The 16,240-nt window shown below is 47.0% G+C and overlaps 2 protein-coding genes across 2 annotated transcripts in view; both read right to left on the minus strand.

The window, feature by feature from the left end:
• The window catches only part of SERPINI1 (serpin family I member 1), a 47,769-nt gene that overhangs the window by 21,710 nt on the left and 9,819 nt on the right, over positions 1–16,240 (minus strand). The gene's annotated exons all lie outside the window — the stretch shown is intronic.
• Positions 371–2,122, minus strand: LOC138794895 (uncharacterized). Its single transcript, XM_069973825.1, has 2 exons — positions 629–2,122; positions 371–395 (listed from the first exon to the last, which is right to left on the minus strand). The coding sequence occupies exon 1, from the start codon at positions 2,064–2,066 to the stop codon at positions 630–632; it is 1,437 nt and encodes a 478-aa protein (XP_069829926.1). The 5' UTR covers positions 2,067–2,122; the 3' UTR covers positions 371–395; position 629.

Genomic DNA, 16,240 nt, shown 5'->3' on the forward strand with positions numbered 1-16,240 from the left:
GACAGAGAGGTTGTGCCAGCCTAATGCACACACAATCTAAGCCCCGGCCATTGGGCGCAGGAATGCCAGTTTAACCCTTTGAGGACCAGGCCCAAAATGACCCAGTGGACCGCGCAAATTTTGATCTTAGTGTTTTCGTTTTTCCCTCCCCCTTTCTAAGAGCTCTAGCACTCTCAGTTTTCTATCTACAAGCCATGTAAGTGCTTGTTTTTTACAGAAATAGTTGTACTTTGTTATGGCGTCTTTCATTTTACCATAACATGTATGATGGAATTCCAAATATATTATTTAAGAAGATATAAATAGGTGAAATCGAAAAAAATAGGATTAGTCCTTACCGGTAAGCCGGTTTCTTTGAACCTTCACGACGGCACCATAGGAGGATGGGTTGTACCCTAGGGACAGGAAAAAGCACGAGAGGTTAAAAGCCCCTCCCCTTCCTCCCAGCACCAGTGCCTTTGTAACAGTAATTCTAGCACCACGTGAGTATCATATAACGTATACAATACAGGGAGGGTTACTGGTGCCGTCGTGAAGGTTCAAAGAAACCGGCTTACCGGTAAGGACTAATCCTATTTTCTCTTCTCACCTTCACGACGGCACCATAGGAGTAATACCAACAATTTACCTTAGGGAGGGACTACAGCTTGAAGAACTTTGCGTCCAAATGACAAGTCTTCGTCGCTTTGTAGTTGCAGCCGGTAGTGTCGCATAAACGTATGAGGAGACGACCATGTTGCTGCTTTGCAGATTTGCTCTATAGAGGCAGATGCTCTTTCAGCCCAAGAGGTTGAGACCGATCTCGTGGAGTGGGCTCGTATTTTAATTGGAGAAGAAAGATTTTGAGACTGGTAGGTCTGTGAGATGGCATTCCTGATCCATCTGGCAATAGTACTCTTAGATGCCTTTTTCCCCTTATTCTTCCCTTGGAATTGTAAGAAGAGGTTTTCATCTATCCGCCAAGGTGCGGTTGACTCGATATATTGTAGGACCGTTCTACGAACGTCTAGAGTATGGAATTTATTCTCTAAAGGATTTTTAGGGTTTTGGCAAAAGGAGGGAAGTATGACATCTTGGGACCTGTGGAAGCTGGAGACCACCTTAGGTAGGAAGGAGGGGTCAGTCTTTAAAACTATACGGTCATCTGAGATTGTACAGTAAGGTTTCCTTATCGTTAAGGCCTGAATCTCTCCTATTCTTCTGGCTGAGCAGATAGCTACTAAGAAGACTGTCTTGTAGGAGAGGGACTTTAGATTTGCTTCCTCGATAGGTTCGAAGGGAGACATTGTTAGTCCTTCCAAAACCACATTCAAATCCCAAGGTGGATGTGTGTTTTTAACTGTGGGATTTACTCTTGTAGCTGCCCGAATGAATCTTTTGATCCACCGGTGATTGGCCAGATCCGTATCATAGACTGCTGATAGTGCCGAAACCTGAACTTTTAACGTAGCAGGCTTGAGGCCCTTAGATAGCCCTGCTTGTAGGAAGTCCAAGATCTGGGCTATATTTGGTTCTGCAGGGAACTGAGGAGGAGACTGGCACCATGAGTTAAAAACTTTCCATACTTTGAGGTATATAGAAGCAGTAACTTTCTTCCTACTTTTCATGAGGGTAGAGATTACTGGTTCTGATAGTCCCTTACTTCTTAGCATGGACTCTTCAGGATCCAAGCGGACAGATGGAATTTCTGTGGATCCGGGTGTGTTATTGGGCCCTGCATTAGTAGATCTGGAATCTGTGGAAGAAGAATTGGGTCCTCTATCGCTAGATATTTGAGAAGCCCGAACCACCCCCTTCTGGGCCAGTACGGGACGATAAGGATTATTTTCAGGTTCTCTTCCCGGATCTTTTGGAGAACTCTTGGGATTAAGGGGATCGGAGGAAACCCATATGCCATCCTGAAATGCCATCTCTGAGTTAAGGCATCCACTCCTGTAGGGTGATCTGCTGGGTTTAGAGAGAAAAAATTTTTTACCTTTCGGTTCTGTCTGTTGGCAAATAGATCTATTTGGGGCTGGCCCCAGTGTTCCACTAGTTGTTGGAATATGTGGTCTTTCAGGCACCATTCGCCCGGGTGAACTTTGTTCCTGCTGAGGAAGTCTGCCTGGGTATTTTCCATTCCCTTTAAGTGTGTTGCTGAAAGGGACAATAGATTGACTTCTGCCCAGGAAAATATTTGTTGAGAAATTTTCCATAGACGATTTTCCTTGGCGCTTCCCTGATGTCTCAGGTGTGCCACAGTTGTCATATTGTCTGATAGGATGTGTACGTGGGTACCCTGCAAGATATTTACTGCTGAAATTAAGGATACCTGTACTGCCTTGAGTTCTCTCAGGTTTGAGGATTGTTTCAGGGTTTCTTGGTTCCAGGTACCCTGAAAAAATTGTGTTCCTACTTGGGCTCCCCAACCGTATTGACTTGCGTCTGTTCTCATAATGCGTTTTGGTTGAGGATTCCAAGGTGTCCCTTTCTCCAGATTTTGTTGGGAAAGCCACCAGCGGAGAGAGGATTTGACCTGAGGAGTAAGGCAAAATTTGTTTTCGAGGCCCGTGGGTCTTTTGTTCCATACCTTCAATATTTGAGATTGTAAGGTCCTGGAGTGAGCCTGACTCCAAGGTACCGCCGGAATACAGGCTGTCATTGACCCTAAAACGGACATTGCTTCTCGGATTGAAGTTCGTGATTTCCCCTTGAACTTCCGAATTTTCTCCCTTAGATCCTTTATTTTCCCTTCTGGGAGAAAGGACATCTGGCGATCTGAATCCAGGAGGATCCCTAGAAAGATCTTTCTGGAAGATGGGACTAGATCCGACTTCTTGTCGTTTATAATCCACCCCAAAGACTGGAGCAGATTGCGAGTGTTTTCTAGATCCAGTTTTATTTTCTCCTGGGACTCCGCTATTATCAGTAGATCGTCTAAGTATGCTACTGCGTTTATGCCTTGTAAGTGGAGAAGGGATATTACTTCTGACATAATATTGCTGAATATCCTGGGCGCTGATGATATCCCAAATGGGAGGGCCCTGAATTGGAAATGGCATAATTTTTTGTTTATCATTATGGCAAATCTTAGGTATTTTTGTGACTGGGCATGAATTGGCACATGATAGTATGCATCCTGGAGATCTAGTGAGATCATCCAGGCGTTCTTGGCTATCAATGGAGTGGTGGATTTTATTGACTCCATCTTGAACTTTATATACCTTACGTATTTGTTTAGTGGTTTTAGATTTATTATTAGACGGTACGATCCGTTCGGCTTCTTGACAAGGAAGAGACTTGAATAATGTCCTGACCCTCTCTCTTCTCGAGGGACAGGCGAAATGACCTTCATTTGGTGGAGCTTTAGCACACTTGCCACCATCTCTGATTGTAGGGGACCTGGAGACTGTCGGGATATGACAAATCTTTTTGAAGGGGGGTGAGTAATTTCTATTTGGTAGCCGTCCCTGATGATGTTTAACACCCAGTTGTTTTCCGTGATGGTGTTCCAGGCTTTTGAGAATTCCGACAGTCTCCCCCCTACTGGACAGAGGTCATTGCTTATCTTGGGAGGGCCGGGGACTGAAAAAAATATTTTTCCCCTTGCCTCCCTTTGGGTAGCTCCAACGGCCCCCCTTCCCTTTGCCATGATACGGTTCTTGGTATCTAGGCTTCTTGAACTGCTCTTTCTTTTGGGGAGCTTTGTTCTCAGGGATTGCTTTCTTCTTATCTGCGCTCTTCTCAATAATTGTGTCAAGGGCAGATCCGAATACATATTTTCCCTTAAAGGGAATACCACACAGTTTCGCTTTTGACGTGGGATCTCCAGTCCAGTTTTTTAACCAGAGAGCCCTACGTGCTGCGTTTGTTAGTGCCCCATCTTTTGCGGCAAACCTCACAGATTCTGCCGTGGCATCCGATAGAAACGCCGTTGCATCTTTTAGAAGAGAAAGAGAATTTATAATTCTTTCTCTAGAACAGTCGCTATTCAGGTGTTCTTCTAACTGGCCTATCCACAGGTGTAGTGCCCTTGCCACACAAGTGGATGCTATGTTATTTTTGATTGAGTATGATGCTGTCTCCCAGGACCTCTTGAGTAGGCTTTCTGCCTTACGGTCCATAGGGTCCTTTAATTGTGACGAGTCCTCGAATGCCAGGAGGGTCTTTTTAGTTACCTTGGCAACCTGGGCATCGATTAGCGGAATCTCTCTCCAGTTAGCGGAATCTTCTTCGCTAAATGGGAGGCGTCTCTTGATTTCACCTGGAACCTGTAATTTACGTTCAGGGTCCGCCCATTCATCTGAGATAAGGGACTGAAGTGTTTCGTGCACTGGAAAGACCAGCTTTTTCCTAGGTTTAAGACCCTGAAACATCTGGTCTTTCAATGTGACTTCTTCTTGAATCTCTTCAAATCCCAAAGCACTCCTTACTGCCCTAAGAAGTGGGAGTGTATGGTCAGAGGAAAATAAATATTTTTTAGTTTCCTCCTTGTATTCAGTTTCATCTGCCGTTAGATCTAGAGCTTCGGAAATCTGGCCAGATTCACATGAGGATGCGGATGAATGTCTTTTACGCTTAGAGGAAGTTATAGATATAACTGATCCTGAATCTATAGAGCCCGATGCCAAGGGTACAGGGTCTATGATTTCTGGTACTATAGGTGGTGTGTTGTTCCCTATAGGGGCAGCAGGAGGCGTAGGAAGGGACGCTGGAGGTATGTCTTGAAGCAGGATAGCTGGAGGGGGAATAGCCGGAGGGGGAGTGGCTGCCGGGGTTTTGGCTATGGATGCTGAGATTTCATCCCTCATCATCTTTCTGATGTCTTTAAGAAAAGAAGATCTATCTTTCTTAATAATATCCCCTATACATCCTGCGCATATATTCTTTTTATAATTTGAAGGAATTTTGCTGTTGCATGACACACATCTCTTTGTTTGCGTCCCTTTTTTGCCTGCAGAGGAGGATGCTGCTGTAGATTCTTTAGTCTCCTAGGTATGAGAGCCAAGAATCCATCAGTATAAATGTACCCCCTATACCAGTATATATTAGAAGTGTACTTATCACCCTTGGTGACCCCTGTATATAAGCCATAGGGTGAACCAGACAGTGAAACAACAAGTAGGTCCCAATGCAGAGCTGGCATTGGAAGCGTACTGAATGCAGAGATCGGCACACGGAAGCATGACTGAGGGGGGTTTACTTACGGTTACCGCCGAGGCAGTCTCTTCTGAAGCGGAGGAATCCATCTCCATAGAAGACGATCCGAACTGCTCGCGCCATCCTTTTGAATGATGGCGCCCCACCGGAAGTGCTGTGACGCGACTTCCGGCGTGTGTGCGTCACCTGAGTGGTCCGGCGTAAGACGCCACGTAATGACGTACTTCCGGGAATCCCGACAGATTACGCTCCCCGGAGACGTCTGACCACATTGCAGCAGGAGCGCAACCCGCCAGGTTACCTCGTGTTGCCGGACTCCATTAGCCCACGGTTACCCGCGCGAGTCCCGATCCCGGAGCGAGGCCTCGAGAGACGACGGATCCGTTTGGTAGGGGGATGAGGGAGGAAGGAGACCTAAGCCCCGATCGACCCTTGCCCTTTGTGTCCATCTTCTTGGGGGATCTCTTCTCACCTTCACTCGGATCCCCCCCTCTCGTGTCTGCCCTAGCAGGACAGGAAAAAGCACTGGTGCTGGGAGGAAGGGGAGGGGCTTTTAACCTCTCGTGCTTTTTCCTGTCCCTAGGGTACAACCCATCCTCCTATGGTGCCGTCGTGAAGGTGAGAAGAGAAAAGAATGCAATATGGTAACGTTTGGGGGGTTCCTGTGTCTACGTAATACACTATATGGTAACAGCGACATGATACTATTATTCTATAGGTCAGCCCGAACACAACCATATGCAGGTTACACAGATTCTCTAATGTTATATATGTATTTTTTTTATGAAATCCTTTTTTTGGCAATTAAATATTAATAAAATGGGCCTATTGTGACGCTTCTAACGGTTTTATTTTTTCACCTATGGGGCTGTATGGGGTGTCATTTTTTCTGCCATGATCTCTAGTTTTTATTAATACCATATTTGTGAAGATCGGACGTTTTGATCACTTTTTATTGATTTTTTTAATATATAATGTAACATAAAATCGGTAATCTGCGCACTTTTTCCCCTCTTTTCGTGTACGCCGTTTACCGATCACAATGACGCTTGTTATATTTTAATAGATTGGACAATTACGCACACTACGGTATATTATATATTTATCCATTTATTTATTTTTATATGTTTTATTTATATAATAGGAAAGGGGGGTGATTTCAACTTTTATTGGGGGAGGGGCTTTGGGGTAGTGTAATAGTGTTTTGAACTTTTTTTTTTTTTTTACACATTTGAAGTCCCTTTGGGGGACTTTTACATACACTAGTTTGATTTCTACACTGATGATTGCTATGCCATAGGCATAGCATTGATCAGTGTTATCGGCGCTCTGCTCATTGAGCCTGCCTGTGCAGGCTCAGTGTAGCCGATCGCCGATCGGACCGCACGGAGACAGGCGAGAGACCTCCGGCGGTCCGTTTCAACGATCGGGACCCCCGCAGTCACACTGCGGGGGTCCCGATCGGTAAGTGACAGGGGACTCCCCCTGTCACTTACACTTAAACACCGCGGTCGCCAGTGCTAATATTCCATACCGATGGGGATTCCCATTTAGCCTTAACGCTAGAGGAGACGGACGATCAGCCATTCTGAGATCAGCGGATGACCTGGAAAGATTTTGTGATATCCTGGACGTTCCGCCCACTCGCCTGCAGAACTGGGAGCTCCTACCCCCACCACCACCCCCGCCTCCGGTGTGGACCCCAGTGAAGCACAGGAGAAAGATTTCCCCCGCCATCCTCGTCGCCAGGCGGCGGCCGATCCCGACGTCCAACCTGAATACTCTCTCAGTAGGAGGGAGCCGTCCCTGTACTCTTTGCTTATATTGCTAATTTCCCCTGGTCCTTTGTTCTTTCTACAGTCTTGTTTTGTTTGTCTGATAGTGTGGTGGTCCTCCCTTATAGTTATGTCCATACCGCATCTAGTTTAACTTTTTCTGTTTAAGTATGCAGTACTGGAGTAGATGTGGAAAGTTGTAGATTAGATACTTTATAATGTTGCTCATGTTCTTACATGTGCTGTTGTTTTTGCTGAGTACTTTCTTCTCTTGTTTTTTGTTCTTCGCCAGCACCCTTCTGGTTATCTACCCCTTTAGAACTGTTGAGTAGGGCGCCTCTCACCCTTTTGGAAGATCCATATGGGCGGGAGATAGCTGTACATTGCACGTGAAATTCATTCCTTTATGGTCTCAACAGTTGCTAACAGAGTGTGGATCACTCTGTTGGTTTACAGATTTGATAGCTTTTTATGTGTGGTCTTGTGTTGTCCTGTCTTGTCTTTTTTGTCCCTTTAGCTTCCCTCATGTGTCTTCCCTCCAGTTACAGATTCAATTCTATTGCACTATGGCAGATGATGCTGCGTGGAGTGACCTGGACGTCCGCCCTGCGAATTATAGTCCACCCTGCTTTCTTACCCTTTCCATGGCAGGGGCTGGCTGGGACCCCTGCTTAACTCTACTCATGCCCTGGCTCGTAGGGCTCAGGTACAAACTTGTATGTCTCCTTTTAACCTTGTCCTGTCATGGTGCGGTTCCTCACGTTAAATGTTAAAGGCCTCAATTCTAACCTTAAGAGGCGTCTACTCCTGAAGGAATTAGCACAATCAAAGGCGGATATTGCCTTCATTCAGGAGATGCACCATGACAGGACTGGTACCTTTAAATTTGCCCTCCACAAATACCCCACGGTGTTTGCCGCCAGGGGCTGGCTGGCAAATTTTAGCCCGGGGGGCAAGCACACAGCACTGGCCCATAAGTAGCAGACTGGCGGCCCATCCTTTAAGGACCACTCTGGCCCTTACCTATAACATCTTCGTCATTTGTGACCAAATATCCTACTGTGCCCTGTGAAGGGATCAGAAGTCACTTTCCTGTATAAGTCTATGGGGCGGCTCAGCGATGACACGGAACGTACCCATAGACAGATGCAAGGAATGCTGGGTGACCTCTATCGTACTGAGTATATGATGCTGGAAAGCTGGTTGACCTTCATCAAACTGAGTATAAGATGCTGTGAAAGCTGGGTGATCTCCATCATACTGAGTATAAGATGGTGGAAATCTGGGTGACCTCCATCCTACTGACTATAAGATGCTGGGAAAGCTGGGTGACCTCCATCATACTGAGTATAGGATGGTGAGAAAGCTGGGTGACCTCCATCCTACTGACTATAAGATGCTGGGAAAGCTGGGTGACCTCCATCATACGCAGTATAAGATGGTGGAAAAGCTGGGTGATCTCCATCATACTGAGTATAAGATGGTGAGAAAGCTGGGTGACCTCCATCCTACTGACTATAAGATGCTGGGAAAGCTGGGTGACCTCCATCATACTGAGTATAAGATGGTGGAAAAGCTGGGTGACCTCCATTATACTGACTACAAATACAAGATGCTGGGAAAGCTGGGGTTTCTGTATTTTTTTTTACAATAGTTTATATCACTGCTGTGGTCCTGTGGGTATAGGCATTCCTCTTTTTAGAACACCCCCCTCGTGTGTGCACCCCCCATTAGTAAAAATAATAATAAAGAAAACAACAAACACACATACTTATATGTATCCTCTATGTACTCCTGTATATATGTATCCTCTATGTACTCCTGTATATGTCTCCTCCTGTATATATGTCCCCTCTATGTACTGCTGTGTATGTCTACTCCTGTATATATGTATCCTCTATGTACTGCTGTGTATGTCTACTCCTGTATATATGTATCCTCTATGTACTGCTGTATATATGTATCCTCTATGTACTGCTGTGTAGGTCTCCTCCTGTGTGTGCGTATATACATTTTATATATATATATATATATATATATATATATATATATATATATATATATATATAATGTATATACGCACACACAGGAGGAGACCTACACAGCAGTACATAGAGGATGCATATATACAGGAGTACATAGAGGAGACATATATACAGCAGTACATAGAGGAGACATATATACAGCAGTACAGAGGAGACATATATACAGCAGTACAGAGGAGACATATATACAGCAGTACAGAGGAGACATATATACAGCAGTACATAGAGGATGCATATATACAGGAGTACATAGAGGATATATGATGTATCCTCTATGTACTCCTGTATATATGTATCATCTATATACTTCTGTATATATGTCTCCTTTTGCTGGGGGGGAAAGAGGGACATAGCCACGCCCATAACTGCGCTCTATGACCCCATAGCCACATCATCTATTACCATTATATAAGTAACAAATATTATCACCACTCCTTCACCACATAGTTACTTATACCACCATACCACTGGTGCCTCCATCTAGGTAGGGTGTAGTAGTGGAGGTATAGTGAATAAGGGGTGTAGTAGTACAGGTAAAGATGAGGGGTGAGGTAGTACAGGTATAGATATGAGGGGTATTAGTAATACAGATGAGGGGCATTAGTAGTAGTAGTAGAGGTAAAGATGAGGGGTATGGTAGTACAGGTATAAATGAGGGGTGTATTAGTAGTACAGATGAGGGGGATTAGTAGTACAGGTACAGATGTGGGCTGTAGTAGTACAGGTAAAGATGAGGGGTGTAGTAGTAATACGGGTATAGCTGAGGGGTCACTGGGGGAAACTGGGGCAGCTGGGGGTGACTGGGAGAGCTGGGGGTGTATGGGGCAAACTGGGGGAGCTGGGGGTGACTGGGAGAGCTGGGGGTGTACGGGGCAAACTGGGGGAGCTGGGGGTGACTGGGGGAGCTGGGGGTGTACGGGGCAAACTGGGGGAGCTGGGGGTGACTGGGAGAGCTGGGGGTGTATGGGGCAAACTGGGGGAGCTGAGGGTGACTGGGAGAGCTGGGGGTGTATGGGGCAAACTGGGGTTGACTGAAGGGGGACTGGGGCAGACTGGGGGGAAATGGGAAAGACTGGGGGTGACTGAGGGGGACTGGGGGTGACTCTAGGGGGACTGGGGGTGACTCTAGGGGGACTGGGGCAGCTGGAGGTGATTGGGGCAGGAGTGCACATAGCCCTCCTCCTCTTCCTCTCACCCTGGCACACAAGTTCCCCTCCCCGCCACACATGCAGGTCCCCAGTCTTTGAAGGAGGCCGCAGGGACTGTAGTGGTGATATCACCACTACAGTCCCTGCGGCCTGCTCCAGAGACCGGGGACCTGCACGTGTAGCCAGGAGGGGAGCAGGACGTGATATTTATAGCTCGGGCAGGTCAGTTGCGGGTCTGTTAGGCGGACTGCCCGACCGCCCTGCACCTCACCTCCGGCCCGACACTCCACGCACCGCCATAAGCCCGCCATGCACCTCACCTCTGCGCCGCCCGCTTGACCTGCACCTCTTGCCCGGCCGCCAACCCGACAATCCATGCTGCTCCGCCTGCAATGATTTTTTGTGAAAATTTAATTTAAGATTTTTACAAAAATCTAATCGATTCTAACCTTCTGGGTGAATTAATTTGTTTACTCACCCAGCCCTAATTCCTCTGTATGTCTCCTCTTGTATATATGTATCCTCCATGTACCCCTGTATATATGTCTCCTCCTGTATATATGTATCCTCTATATACTCCTCTGTATGTATCCTCCTGTATATAAGAATCCTCTATATACTCCTCTGTATGTCTCCTCCTGTATATATGTATCCTCCTGTGTAGGTCTCCTGTATATATGTATCCTCCTGTGTAGGTCTCCTGTGTATATGTATCCTCTATGTCAGGGATAGGGAACCTTGGCTCTTCAGCTGTTGCAAAACTACAACTCCCATCATGCATGGACAGCCTATGGCTGCCCAGGTATGATGGTAGTAGTAGTTCTGCAACAGCTGGAGGGCCTTGGTTCCCTCCCCCTGCCCTATGTCCTGCTGTGTTGATGTCCTGCTGTGTAGGTTCCTGGCTGCCTGCAGACACCATCTTCTCTGTCTTCAGGCTCTTCTATCCCAGACACAGAAGAACCAGCTGGAAGGAGAGAGAGCACTCTGGGGGCCGGAGGAAGATACTGCGTACAGCAGTTCGCTTTTTACCATTAGCCTCATAGGCTTATAGAAAGCATAATGGCCATAAAGGAGGCGGGGCTTACCGTCATGGGGGCGGGGCTTCAGCGGCCGCTTCCAGCACAGACCGGATCTACAGCACAGCCTCAGGTAAATATGACTGAAAAGGGCCGGGGCTGTAAGCAGGGGAGGCACTGAGGACTCCAGCCAGCTGTCAGCAGCCAGGCGGCCCTGACAACTGGGGGAAGAGCGGCCCGGGGGGCATGTGCCCCCCTGCCCAGCCCGCCCCTGTTTGCCGCCAATAACGATAGGAAAAAGGCGGGAGTCGCCATCATGTTCAGCCGAACTTGCCCCTTTATTTTAGAGGAGGCTGATGTTGACCCTCGGGGGCGGTTTGTAATCTTGAGGGGGAAGCTGCAGGGGACTCAGGTGATACTATGTAACTTGTACGCCCCAAACGAGCGCCAAATCCCTTTTTTAAAAAGGCTTTTATCTAAACTAGCCCCCCTCCCCCCATCCCGGTTACTAGTTGGTGGTGATTTTAATCTGCCCCCATCAGAAACGCATGACAGACTGACGGTACATAACCCAGTGGCCAGTCCACCTAGACACACCACTAGCCTCTCCACTGCCTTCCGTAAAATGCTCCAATCCCACCACTTATATGACCTCTGGCGAATATCCCACCCCACTGAACGAACGTTCACCTTCTTCTCTCACCCACACTCCACCCACACCCGCATAGACCTTTTCCTGGGCAATATATTGGGGCTTCGGGCAGTAGAAGGGGCAGACATACTCCCCATATCCTGGTCGGACCATGCGCCTGTCCTATTAGGCCTCACTCTCTCCTCACGAACTCCAAGGGTTTGTCACTGGCGGCTTAATGAAGCGCTCTTAAAGCATACGGTGCATAAAGAGACTTTGGCAGCTGGAATACGTGAATATTTCCAGATTAACAAGGACAGCGTCACCCCCCCCCCCCCCCGCAACATTGGGGGAGGAGGCTCATAAGACAGTTTTTCGTGGTCAGTGCATTTCCCTTTCCACGCACAATAAAAAAAGACGCCAAACTTCAAACTGAACATTGCATAGCGCAACTGAAGGTTAAAGAAGATCAGATGTCACAGACACCTACCATTCCCTTGCTTCGAGAGATAGTGGCTCTGCGAAATCGCCTAAAAGACTTGGCCCTTGCTAAAGTGGGGCAACTCCTTATGTATACTAAACACAAATATTACGATAATAAGGCACATAAGCCAATAAGGCACATACACTGCTGGCCTCGCAACTTCGAGATCAGTCCGTGAAGGCCTCGCCCTTTGCCCTAAAAGACAATAGAAGCACCTTGGACTACGACCCACGACGTATAGCTGATATATTCTCGGGAGTATTATGGGAAGTTATCTGGTCCCCTGCCCCAAGACGCTGCCTCCCGTACTCAACTTCTTGAACAATACCTTTCTAATTGCTGCCTACCCAGGGTCTCAGCAGACGACCTGGCCACACTGAATTGCCCTATCTCGGAGGAGGAGTTGACTGAAGTGCTCAAGGGTTTACCTAATGGGAAAGCCCCAGGCCCTGATGGCTTGCCGTATGCTTACTATAAAGTCTTCTCCGGACTTCTGACACCCCACTTGCTCACTTTGTTCAACTCCTTCCTCTCGGGTACCCCAATTCCCCAAACTATGCTTGACTCCTTTATTACCGTTGTCCCGAAAGAGGGAAAGGACCCATCTGACCCAGCCAGTTACAGACCAATTTCTCTGCTTAATGCAGACTTAAAGATATTTACTAAACTACTGGCCTTACGATTGGGGACACTCCTGCCCGACCTGATACACGCTGACCAGGTAGGCTTTGTACTACAACGGCAAGCTGGGGACAACACCAGGAGGACAGTGGACCTCATTGACGCTTTGAATAGAACTGGTTCACAAGGACTCCTTCTGAGTCTCGACGCGGAGAAAGCCTTTGATAGGCTGGGATGGCCCTTTTTGTTCTCCGCGTTAGAGGCATACGTTATATCAGGTCCTTTCCTCAGTGTGGTACAGGCTTTGTATAACTCGCCTACCGCCCGAGTGAAACTGCCTCATGCCACTTCTGGACCAGTTCATATTCACAATGGAACGCGACAGGGGTGTCCCCTCTAGCCGTTGCTTTTTGTATTAAGTATAGAGCCCCTGGCGGCCCGTATCCGTCTTTCCCCTGACGTGCAGGGGGTGTTGATTCGGGACAGAGAGTTCAAGCTTTCCCTATTTGCAGATGATATCCTGTTAACTCTGCGGAATCCCATGGTCTCTCTCCCGAATCTGCACTCACTGATTGAGGAATATGGAGCCCTCTCGGGCTATAAAATTAACTCCCACAAAACGGAGGCGTTGCCTATTAATCTTCCCCCTTCCTTAATTGCAACCCTCCAATCCTCTTTCCCCTATAAGTGGCCGGACGTCTCCATGCGTTACCTGGGGACTAACATTACCTCCCATTTCCGTAGTTTATACAGTGCTAATTTCCCCCCGTAATTCCAGGAGATCCAAACTCAACTCTCTAAATGGTCCACCCTGCCCCTGTCGCTCATTGGCCGTATAAGCTCAATTAAAATGACAATATTACCCCGCCTCCTCTATCTGTTGGAGACGCTGCCTGTACCCATCCCGCGGGTTGCTATCCGTAAGTTACAGAAAAACCTACTTAACTTTGTTTAGGGGGGAGGTTGCCATAGGGTCTCACGGACAGTGCTTTGTGCCAGCAGGGCAAGAGGTGGTTTAGGAATGCCTGATATCTACAACTATTACTTAGCCGCCCACTTACGGAGAATACCATGTTGGACGTCACTGTTAGCGTACAACAAGTGGACAGAAATTGAAAAATTGTGGATGGCCCCCACCCACCCTTGTGAGTTGGTGTGGTCCCCAGGGACGCCGGGACCCCCGTTGCCTTGCTGGGCCCAATGAAGCACACAAGAGATATCTGGACACGCGCTTGCGCCGCTTTTCCCTTAAAATCGAACCCATCCCCTCTTATGCCTATATTATATACAAATCTCATTGAAGGGAGCTGCACCCGAGATACTATTGCCCCATGGCAAAAATCTAAATTATTTCATATCGCAGACGTGGTGGACCCCTTCTCTAGGAAGGTCCTCCCCTTCCCGGTCCTTAAAGAGTGATACACTCTTCCATCTCGGGCAGTATCCTTTCATGAACTAGTTTCCTATATTGCCTCTGTAGTCACGAATCACGCACCATTCTCAAAGCCAACGTCCTTTGAGATGTTATGCAAGAACTGCCCCTCTACAAGAGGTCTTATATCCTCTATATATTCTTACCTTAACTCACCAGGGGAAGGATCGGAGGTAAGGCACCTATACATGGATAAGTGGGAGGGGATTATTCGCCGCACCAACTCGCCTAAATTATGGGAGATCATATGGTCCCAGGCAGCCAAGTCTTCTTCCTGTGTTACTTACCGGGAAAACCAATACAAAATTTTATTTTTTTGGTATCATACCCCAGACTTTCTCCACCGCTTATACCCAGCGACCCCCCAACTGTGTTGGAGATGCCTATCCGGAGTGGGCTACCTTCCTCATATCTTCTGGGAGTGCCCCCTTCTGAAGCCTTACTGGGAGGGCTTTCAGGGACTAGTGGCGGCGGTAGTTGGCCAGGTTCTCCCCCTCGATCCTCTTATTTATTTATTGAACGTCCCTCCAAAGGGAATGCGGAAGCATCCGGCCAGGTTACTCCTACACATGCTGACAGCAGCTAAGTGCCTTCTGGCTACTTTCTGGAAGCGCAGATCGATTCAGTCAGCTGTGGACCTTACCAATCGGATACAGGAGGTGCGGAGGATCTGTCTGCTGTTCAGGAGCTCCAAATGGAAACTTTTGATAAAATATGGTCCCCTTGGGACGCCTTTCGGGATGGCCAGGTCCCCACTTAACATACATTCTGAACAATCCTGCTTTGTTTTTCCCTCTTTCTGTTGTCTCCCTTGTCATTTCGTCTTTGTCTTGTTTGTGGTAGATTTATGTGTTGTGCATGGTGCGCTTTCTACCTGGGAAAGTTTTATTCTCAGACACTTTCTATGATCTTTACCTGGTAAACACATGATATGCTACATTGCCTCCTTAAGCTGTTTTGTTTCCTTGGTCTAAGGATATGAATCGGTGATCTCTGTTTTGAAGGAACGATTTATAACCTCAGGATTCTTATTCATCTATATTCTTGGATGTTTCTGATATTGTTACCATATTGGTTCACTTCTGCATGTTTACGTGTCCTTGTTGTTAAAATATTTGGAAAAACTAATAAATATACAATTGATTAAAAAAGAATACTGACCAAATAAAAGTAAGTGGTACCTTGGTTTAAGAGTAACATGGTTTAAGAGCATTGCTTTGGTTTAAGAGCTCCCCGTACTGGGCTGGAGGGCGAGTGGGGGAGGGGCGTGGTCTGCATAGCGGGGTCTACAGCTCACCTTCCAAATCATAGCAGATCCACTTCAGGCTGGGGCTTGCATCAGGGGACAGGACTGTGGAGGTAATCTCTCCATAGCTGTAACCCCTCTCTCCCCGGACAGAGTGCTGCATGAATGTGCCCACATCTGTCCTGCTTATTCCGTCATTATAGGGATCTGCAGTTCTATCCTGTATCTACAAACTGCTGCTGTTTCTTCAGGTTTATGCAGTTACTATACATTATACACCACATGCTGACTGCTATACTGTACAGTAAATTATAATATCACATATTCTGCTGTTTCTCATTTTTTGTTTCATCTGTTCTAAATGTTATTCAGATTAACAAATCATTATTTTTGTGGTGTTGAACAAATTGTCTGCATTTCAGTGATTTCTTATGGAAAGATTTGCTTGGATTAAAGAGTGGATTTGGATTACAAGCACGGTCCCGGAACAAATTATGCTCGTAATCCAAGGCACCACTGTACTACCTGTGACCCTAACTGTGAGGACACCACGGATCCATCACATTCCATCTCTGTCTTAGGGCAGTCCTCCTATGAGTGAAGCGATATCCAACATGACTACATTGTGGTCCATCATGTTCTCTGCAGCAGGAAGCCACTCTCTTCAGTAGTTACTACACTACAATGTACTATATAAGTAGTC

Source organism: Dendropsophus ebraccatus, chromosome 6 (assembly GCF_027789765.1).
Source record: "Dendropsophus ebraccatus isolate aDenEbr1 chromosome 6, aDenEbr1.pat, whole genome shotgun sequence".
Lineage (NCBI taxonomy): Eukaryota > Metazoa > Chordata > Amphibia > Anura > Hylidae > Dendropsophus > Dendropsophus ebraccatus.

What these genes read in the sequence shown, in the direction of transcription:
- LOC138794895 (XM_069973825.1), bottom strand. Translation starts at nt 2,066, where the DNA reads ATGGTGCCTGAAAGACCACATATTCCAACAACTAGTGGAACACTGGGG.